Source organism: Terrapene carolina, unplaced genomic scaffold (genome assembly GCF_002925995.2).
Source record: "Terrapene carolina triunguis isolate 2854851 unplaced genomic scaffold, T_m_triunguis-2.0 Scaffold111, whole genome shotgun sequence".
Lineage (NCBI taxonomy): Eukaryota > Metazoa > Chordata > Testudines > Emydidae > Terrapene > Terrapene triunguis.
In genome coordinates, this window is record NW_020664462.1 from 19,415,161 (window position 1) to 19,424,860 (window position 9,700).

General features: G+C 36.9%; 1 protein-coding gene across 5 annotated transcripts in view; it reads right to left on the reverse strand.

Moving 5' to 3' along the window:
• The window catches only part of DIP2C (disco interacting protein 2 homolog C), a 491,632-nt gene that overhangs the window by 85,221 nt on the left and 396,711 nt on the right, over window positions 1-9,700 (reverse strand). For all 5 annotated transcript variants that reach the window (XM_026652183.2, XM_026652182.2, XM_026652181.2 and 2 more), the window contains 5 exons: window positions 8,526-8,619; window positions 8,250-8,369; window positions 7,360-7,474; window positions 2,454-2,593; window positions 556-692 (listed from right to left, as the gene is read on the reverse strand). In XM_026652183.2, coding sequence (XP_026507968.1) covers window positions 556-692; window positions 2,454-2,593; window positions 7,360-7,474; window positions 8,250-8,369; window positions 8,526-8,619 — 606 coding nt within the window. The remainder of the gene's footprint in view (window positions 1-555; window positions 693-2,453; window positions 2,594-7,359; window positions 7,475-8,249; window positions 8,370-8,525; window positions 8,620-9,700) is intronic.

Below are 9,700 nucleotides of genomic sequence, written 5' to 3' on the forward strand. Positions count from 1 at the left end.
TGTGTATATATATCTTCCTACTGTATTTTCCACTGCATGCATCTGATGAAGTGGGTTTTAGCCCACGAAAGCTTATGCCCAAATAAATTTGTTTGTTTCTAAGGTGCCACAAGCAGAATTAAGAAATTCAAAGATTTACACCTTAGTTGTTTCTTCAAATCTCTCAAAACATATTTCTGCTAGGATGCCTACAATATCAGTCATCTAATGTTGGCTAAATTGTGGGATTGGTGAAGACAGCTTTTTAAATCTAAATTCTTAGCAGTTTTCAAAGTGTTTGGAACCATCAAGTTCATATAGCTACCGTAAACAACTGCATGTCCTCTTTCCCACTTTCCATCAGATGCATCTGATGAACTGGGTTTTAGCCCACGAAAGCTTATGCCCAAATACATTTGTTAGTCTCTAAGGTGCCACAAGGACTCCTCGTTGTTTTTTTAGTAGTAATTAGTAATTATTAATAGCATTATTAGTATTACTACCCCCTCCCCCAAACAGTCTTCTGAACTTTGAAGAGTTAAGAGGATTCTGTTGTACGTCTTCATTCTGACTCACCTCAAAAGTGTTCTTGGTCATGCCTGAGAGCCCATAATATGATGTACCTGTTGCAATAGCACATACACAAAGTTCGCCTATTTCGTCTGTTCTACAGAGCTGAGGAATTCCATCTGGTCTCACTGCACACATTATAGCTAAAGAGAAAGCAAAAGACTTTCAAAAATATTAGGAAACTACAGAAGAAAGTCAGTGGTTTGGGAAGGCTGTGGGCTAGAAACTTCAATGAATGAAGTATATGCAGACACTAATGCCAGACATACAAAACTGCTCGACCATTAAGACATTTTAACAACAGTAAAGATAATTTAATATTTAGACAAACAGTGGCAAGAACTTTATATAAAGGCAGTTGGAAAAATAAAAACTTCTTTTGGCCTGACTGACTCCTTGATTTTGCACCTGGGATAATATATTTACCGTAGTCAGTACAAAATAAAATGTTTTGCTTTCGCTCCTGGATGATAATTATGCTATATCCAGTTGCCAGCAACAGACGTCAAGGCAGGAAGGTCAGCTCTCACGAAGTAGTGAATAAAACCCATGCAAGAGATCCAGTTATTCTGCCCATCAGACTAGCACTAGTAGTGTGTTGCTTTGTAAAGAATTACCAGAGTTTAGTCTCCCATCAGTTTTGTATTGGAGTTTTGCAGGAGCTAAGAGGAGGGGACCAATAAGTGAAAAAAAATATTTACAGTAGGCAAAGTGAAGAAGAGAGAGAGACAAGAAAAGAGTGCACATTGGGGGAGAGAGGAGAAGGAAAAATGGCAACGGTGAGAAAGGGTGTGCTTGCTGGAAGACACTCTGGTGCATTCTATCACTGCACCAAAGGTACTGCTGGAGTTCTGCCACTTCCAATCTTGGGCATAAAAGTAAGGCCAGGTATGCTTCTTAGCAGAAATCTTTGTAGTAGGAGTCTGTCAGAAGTATAAACCTTTGCGACTGGAAAGAGGCCAAGGTGAAAGAGAGAAGGGAAGCAGACCAAAATGCCTTTATACGTGCAAATGTAAAGTCTTGGATGCTTCTCCACTCACAGTGAGGATAATCACAAGAGAATCTGTATTATACCTTCCTTTGAATTAGATCAGAATATATAATCAGACATAAACCAATATATCTATAAAATATTTTTATACTACGGCTTCAATTTTAAGTTGTCCAACTGAAACTGGGAGTTCATTTGATGCATAATGTATAAGAAGTTCTGTTAAGAAACACAACAAAATTGGTCTTTTCCAATCAGTACACCTCATGTAAAATCAATTTGGATATAAAAACCTGATGTCATTTTTAAAAACTCTGGCTTACTGCTTTAGTCTGAATTTTATAACTACCATCCGCTTAAGATACATCCCCTCTTTTTATAATATAATCGTGTCTGAATAAAGGGGCTTGTGGAAATATTCAGCAAGTCTGCAGCAAGCAGTTTTATTTATATTTACAGTAGATTAGGAAAATAACCTAAAATACCTTGGTCTGGTCTGGGACACTCGTTTTTCTATGGATACTTGTGTTCTAGCCTCTGGATAAGGATTCCAAATTAATTTTGTTCTGGGCATTTTAGGGGTAATGAATTAGTGCTGAGCATGCCTTCATGAGGACAATGGAGTAGAATCAGGTGTTGCCAGACCACTTAAAATGAAAGCAATCTGTGGCTAATGAGTGGAGGCTGAGCGTGCGACCACAGTAAATACTTGGGAGAAAATGTATATTGGAAATCCCAAGAAAAAAAAAGAGTTCTGTTTGATCATATTTTTAGATTGTACACTTTAAAGTATATACATCCTAATCTTCATTAGGAAAATATTTATATTAATAGCATTATATAGTATAATTAATGAAAAAGGCTCATGTTTCTATATATTACATATTTCAGAGAAAGCTGTGCCAATCCCTACCTCCTGGCATCACCAAGCCCACATCTTGCACAGTCAGGACAGAAAGCTTTTCTTCAGAATCCACTCTAATTACTCCGTAGGTGAGACCATGCATGGACAAAACTCCCCTGCCTGGAGGCTGATTGCTGTCATCTGTTGGCCTGCAACAAGTGTCAATAACTTGAATGGGCAGTATGTTTCACCAGGCAAACCATTATCTTTTCCTCATTTGTAACGGATTATCATCAAAAATACTCCGATATTGTCTTAAATATGAGCATTTCTTAGATTTAATCTTAATTTATTCTCCATGTCATCCTCATCCGCCCTACTACATCTGTCATAATTCTTCTCCCAAGTCATTGATAATTAGAGATGCCAGCTTTCACTGTCAGTGTCCCCCCAGAAGTATGTTGCTAAGTATAACTCTAATCTCACCTACTGTAATTTTTTTTTAACCTCCAAAAACTTTTAGAAACATTAATTCACTCAGTTGCCTAGTGAGAGGCATTAGCCCCATTTTACAAATAGGGAACTGGAGAGAGGTTAATGCGCAAATGTTCACAACTGACTAGTGATTTTGGGATGCCCAACTAGAGACAAATGCTTCTGGAAATCAGACCTCTAGCAATTTGTGATGCCTCAATTCTTGGAAGCCCAAACTGAGACACCTTAGTCAATTTAGAATTTAGGTTTAAGTGACGTGACCAGGGCTATAGTGTGTTAGTGTCAGAAAGTCAGGATTAGAACTGAAGTAGTCTTGACTCCTAGTTCTGTACTTAGACCACGGATGTGATTTTTTTGCCACATGGTTAGGCATCAGTCTTCGAACAGAAGATATTACATTTTTTAATAAATTCAATGCCAAATTTCAGTACATGCAGCAATAATTTTATCATCACAGTTTTAACATGCATAACTTAATTATTCTAATGCATTACTGTATAGCTTATTACTCTTAACTATCAGGTGTAGTCATTGTAATTTTCACCATTACATTACAAAAAGTTCAAGACATTGTGCATAGTAATTCCTTTGTGACTTCTAGGTTTGGTCAAAGTCACTCGTAAGATATTATATTATTCTACAACTCAGGCATAGCTGCCTTGTCAGTTTGTTTCAGTATAAATGTGCACATTGTATTAGTGAATACAATTATACATATACAGTATGTAGCTTGAACAAACTAATGTTGACTCATGTAAGTTATTGAAATAAGTCGGAGTGAAACTGGAAAAGAGACTCACACTACATTGTACTTTACAATGTAAAATGGAGTATAACAATGCTGATTTGGTTAGGGATATTGCTCGCATGTAATATAGACAGACTAAACTATTTTCAAGATCAATGTAAGAGCCCATATGCATCTTGGTTTTTTGCAGTTGTGCTGTGTAATCCATCATAACAAATGCTTGTGTTATCAGATAATGGTCTTTTTATATATCACGTCTCCTCTGCTATGCTTGAAATACTTAGATAGGCCTTAGCTAATCATGTTCATATAAGACTCGTAGTGATTTATATAATAAATTTCAATTAATAGATATTATGAAACATTTCTGAAATGACAATGTCAGCAAAGAAGGCTATGGGCAGGCTAGAGCATAACAAATGGAGGCTAGTAAATAGGCAGCCATGATGAATAACATTTCCATCATTTAAAAGGAGCTCTCAACCACATTATTGATCAACTTTCTCTCACTCCCAATCCCCAAGCGCACATTACATTGTTTGTACGATCTTAAACGTGAAAATAAAATGCCTGTTTTCACTGATATCCATCTCCAATTCGCTCACACAGTTCCTCATACTGGTACTTTTAATAGAGCAGAAGCCAACATGAGACTTTTTGGCATACATCTCCCTTGTTTTATTAAACAAATCCAGGGTCTGGTGGATCAAGAATGGGAGCAGATCCAAGACACACAGTCCCCTTCAGGAATATGTCTTATCAGCCCTATGCAGTCCAAACTAGGGCATCCCTAACATGAGTATCTCTGCTAAGCAATTATGGGGAAAAAATCACCCGAGGAGAAAAGGGGATTCAAGTAGTATGTTTCCAAGACATTTAGAACTTTTTAGGTTAAAGCTAACAACTTGAACTCCATCTGCATACTGGTTATTTCTAAGAAAAGAATATGAAGATCTTTAAGGTTCATTACAGGAAGGATAAATTTTGAAATTAAGAAATAGAGGCAATGAGATAGGGATTTTATTTCCATCAAGTTCATAGACTAAGTGAATGTGCGTACGTCACTTAACATATCTGTACCTCAGGTTCCCCGTGTGTAAAAGGGGGAGAATACAAATCTACCTCAAGATGTAAATGAAGGAAGTCTTAACATTTAGTATTTGTGAAGTATTTTGAGATTCTTGGATTAAAAAGATTGTGGGTGCAGAAGTACAGAGTTCCCTCCCTTTTAGAAACATGTACAATAGATCAGAACACCTGGCTCATGACCTGCATTCATTGACTTCAATGGAAGCCTTTGTGTGGTTTAAGTTACGCACTCAAGTGTTGGCAGTATCAGAGCCAGATGCAGTCTGCTGGAGGCAGCTCATCAAGTGGCATTACAAAAACACCTTGACCACCATTTTGCACATGAAATTACTTTTTTGCAGCCTTCAGCTATGGTATTATGCCTTGAGTTTCTGGTTAAAGCAGCAATTAATCTAATACTAATTGCCTTTTTCTAAATTATACAGGCATTTTACAAGAGGAATGGCTTTTTCTTAGTGTTCTCGGAAGGAACATCTATAATTATCGATCACAGCTTAGAAAAGTATATTGAAGAAGTTGCAGTGTTAACAGGAAACCCTGTGTACAGCAAATCTGTAGTCAGTCATTTTAATACATGCTTCAGATGCTAATCTGTGGAATTTGTGTGATAATGACTTTACCGTCAAGAATGACTGTTTGAATAGAATGTGAAAGATACTAAAGTTTCAGAGTTCAGGAAGATTATCTTGCTATTTACAGCCTTTACACAAGCATTTACAAGTTCAATAACATTCACTGTAACAAGATGATTGCTACATAATTGCAGAACAAGGTTCTAAAAATAAAAAATACTTTTCACTTATCTATTTTATTTGTTAATAAAACCTCTTAGGTAACCTATCAAAGGTACATAATATGAAAATGGACCCTTAACAGTTCAAGATGGATTTTAGCATAGAATTCTAAAGCTAGAAAGGACAGACCTCCTATTATGGCATTAAGGTTCAAACATTTGATAGAATGCCTCCATTCTGCAGCTTCAGATTTGAGGGAAGCACTGTCTGGGCCAGCAGGGAAAAGCAAACCCTTTAGTGCCTATAAGGAATGCCTTCCCTCTTTTTCCTCCCCTCCTTGTGGCCTCTTGAGGATGAGGAGGAGAGATGTGGAGCTGCTTGTTTAACTGGATGGATAGAAGGGTCCACTGACTCCCAAGTACCCAGAAAGAGGGTTTATAAATCCTGTTACCCATGGTGCCACCTCCTTGGGATTAGAGTAGGACCCTGTTTCTGGACCTTGCTGTGAGCATCATGCTAGTTGCCTTTTTGGGCTGCGAAAGAGTTTTTCCTTATTGCCTGATTAGCCTGGATGGGGATTTTTGTCTTCTCCGCAGCCTAGGGGCCTGGTGGGTAGGTTAAGTGGTAATGTGTTCACGTGTCAGTTTGGCAGATGTCCAGTGCCGGTACTTTTCAATAAGGGTTCTGGTTCCCTGACAAATCAAAACTGGAATCAGGATTAGGGGAAGGTATTCACTGAAGGTGGCCAATAGGTTTCAGGTACTAATGTCTGGTACAGCAAAGGGCCAGCCCCGTGTTCTCAAACTTCATACAAGAAAAAGGCAGTGAGGTCCCAGCTACAATTCTAGGACCAGGTTAAAAGGGAAACAGTGCTGATGGTGGTCCTCCCCAAGGTGATATGGATTACAAAAGGAAGGTTGACCTGGACTGCATAAGTTATTGCTGGATAATTCCCAGGCGTGTTAACGGAGTTGGGGCCTAGCTAAACACATTCCTGGTATCTTATCTTTCTTCCTGCAGTAATCCACAAAACTGCATTTGAAAAATCAGGTTAAATTTTCCCTAACGGGCATTATATTTTAAGCTTTGCAGAATATCATTTATTTAACGTAATTACAAAGCTTCACAATATTAAATCAGATGCCTTAACGAGGTTATACATTGAAAAACAGCTCTAGAAATCTGGACGTTAGAAGGGCATTTGAACTGACCATTTAGGATGACATACCCACTCTCCAGAGTTTCCACTTTTGAACAAAGTCATGATACTATTGCACACACACTGTAATGTGCTGCAGTTATGTCTTTACCCATCATATCACAATGTGTCACAAACCTGGGATAGGTGGCCACTACCTACCCACAATCATGAGTAAATATAAAGGTCTGGCAGTTTTGTTGGAATTTATACACCCCATTTCCAGGCATAGGCACAACAGAGCGGGTAACACATTTCCAGGGGATTACTGAGCTTATCTAATCATTAAGAAAAAAGCCATTCAGCCAAAGACCACCAGAGGCCTGCTGTAATTTTCCAGAAAGACACTAGTTGTTGAGTTCTAAAGCATGATTTTCCCACTCTTGCAATTCAATTAAAATTCCTTCTTTTTAATTCATTCACCGCTTTATTGTGGGATTTTACAAGGGTTTCCACACAGATTTTGCATGTTAGCCTGTTTGATTTTAAACTAAAATTATATTATGAACTTGATCATATTGTTCTTTCCCTCCAAAAGTAGTTAGGGTGCCACACATTCTGCAGGTCCTATTTAGTACAAAGATGAATACAAGATGGATAATGCGAATGCTAACTATACAGCCTTAATCTTGCTTGAATATAATTTTTCATTTTTTTAGTTTGAATGTGTTGTTCTATAAACTGTCTTTTTAAATTTGTGTAACACAGTACCTTCGAATAGCCACAGTGAGAGCTTCTGGTGAACTGGCACAAGGACAAATGACCTCCTGTCTTAGGCCTTTACTTTGGAAGACGTTAAGAAATGCATCACAGGAAGAAATAGACCCTGGAGTGAAAATCAGAGAAGAAAAATAATCTGACTTCTGAGATAATGCTATTCACATACAAAACATTTTGATGCATGTACATGGGTTTTCAGGACAAAAAGATCTAGATGACATCTGGAAAACATACCTGGTAGAGCTCAACTATATATGGTATATTAAAGATTAGCTTTCAGGCATAAATAGTTTCATTGCTTGTGGGTAGAAGAGCCACTACAGATGGATCTAAGATGTGAAGTACACATAAAATATGTTTAACAAAAGGCACATTAAGGAAGGATTTACTCTAGGAACTCAAAGCAAGTTACAATAGATGAGCAGAAGATCTATATCACTGTATCTTAAAAATTACACGGAGAAAGTTCTGATTAATACTAATTTTCATGAAGTGATCCAGATGCAGTTGTCTAGAATAGTGCAAATATCCCCCCCAAAAAAATTCTCTGTTGCTCAGAAGCAAACCTTCTGCTTCTTTCTACAACTTAAAGATAATTTATTTCAGTCTTTATATATGGCTGTCATGTTAAACAAAACTGGATTTACTGCGACTTACGTTATGTGGAATATCAAGTTTGCTTCAGGATTAGCTAAGGAAAAATACATTTTAAAAAAATCCAAAATTAATTACTGTTTCCATAAATGTTGTGTAGTTTGCAGTAGATAAACCTTATACTTTTGTTAAACATTTTTTGCTAATGTGACTGAAGACTGAAACTTAAAACGTAAGACAGGAAATAAGAATCATATTCTTTGTTTTATTATACAAGCATCACTTACAAGGATTTGCGCCATCAGCCACTATTAGCATACGCAATGAGGAAAGGTTGATATCTCTTTGATCTCGATGTGCCACTAATGCCCAGTGCATGTCCCTGGATTTTACACAAGCGACTTTTGCTAAAATAAAAGTGAAAAAATTATTAATATGCTGTGTAGAAGTTATTTTAAGATGTGGGAATGAGTAAATTACAGCTAAATAGCCTCAATAGCAACAACTTGCTTTTCTGAGTTTGACTTTTCAAAAATACCTTTATGCAAACTTCTGATCCTTACCTTTGTACTGGCAGACTTTCTGTATCCATGATAGTGGATTCACTTTCATTAATGAATATGGGATACTTATAACATGCATCATGTTCATGACGCTCTGAAATCAAAATAAGGTAAATAAGGGATTTGTCCCCAAACAGCATAAAATTAGTAATGGAAAAAGTTTATATCTTGTCAGCTTGTGAATCAAGTCAATAAGTACATAATTAGGAATTCTGGTTTAAACCAATAAGAGATGCTAAAAAAAATAATCAACGCTGAAAATTATAATATAACTGTAAAAAAGGCTGTTCACTTGTTTCCACTCTCTTTCACCTAGTTTATACAACAGCAATATGAAAAGTGGCACAAAAGCATGCTTTAACTGCCAAAGGTTGAGTGACTGATGACTGCATTTTTGCTTTCAGAGATGAATTTAAGGCCCAATTCTGCTAACCCTTATTTCACAGGAATTGCCTTTACTCAAAGAGATATGCAACAATTTAAACACCTAGAAAACCCTGTCTTTACATGGAGTGAAAAGCTACCATAGCAGCAGAAAAGTTCATTTAGTAGTGCATAAAAGTAGGAAGTGGAATCAATGATAATACATGAAATAAGCAAAATCATGCTTTCTCTAAAACAAAATAAATTAAGGGCCTTTTGGCCCTCTTATTGGCTAGACCAATCTCAGCATATCCTTTGTGAGGTTCTAAAAAGTTGTAAAGTATATAAATAAGAAATTCAGTGAAGCTAATGGCAGCAAGTTGATCTTTCATGGTTTTAAATGTTTGTTTTCTTTAGTTATTTGGCACACAATATGGCTACATTAAAAGTAGGGATTAAATATGATATGTTTTGGGAAACCCAGGTCTGGGATCCCAAGATCTGAGCACAGGTAAATCTCCCAATGGGATTACTCATGTAAGTGTTTGCATGACTAGATCCAAAAATGATATTTCCCTTTTCAGTATTGTGCAACTGTTAACACAGGAAAAGCCTTCATAGATAAGTCAGGCAACAAGTTAAGGATATATCAAGAGCAACAGTAAAAAAAGGCTGAGAGAAAATTTTGGTGGGTGCTTACTTTCAGATTGTGTGATAACAAAGTTAAACTATATTAAATTAACTACTTGTGGACATAAGGAAGGTGGATTTTGGTAAGCTCAGAGAGCTGATAGGTAAGGTCCCATGGGAAT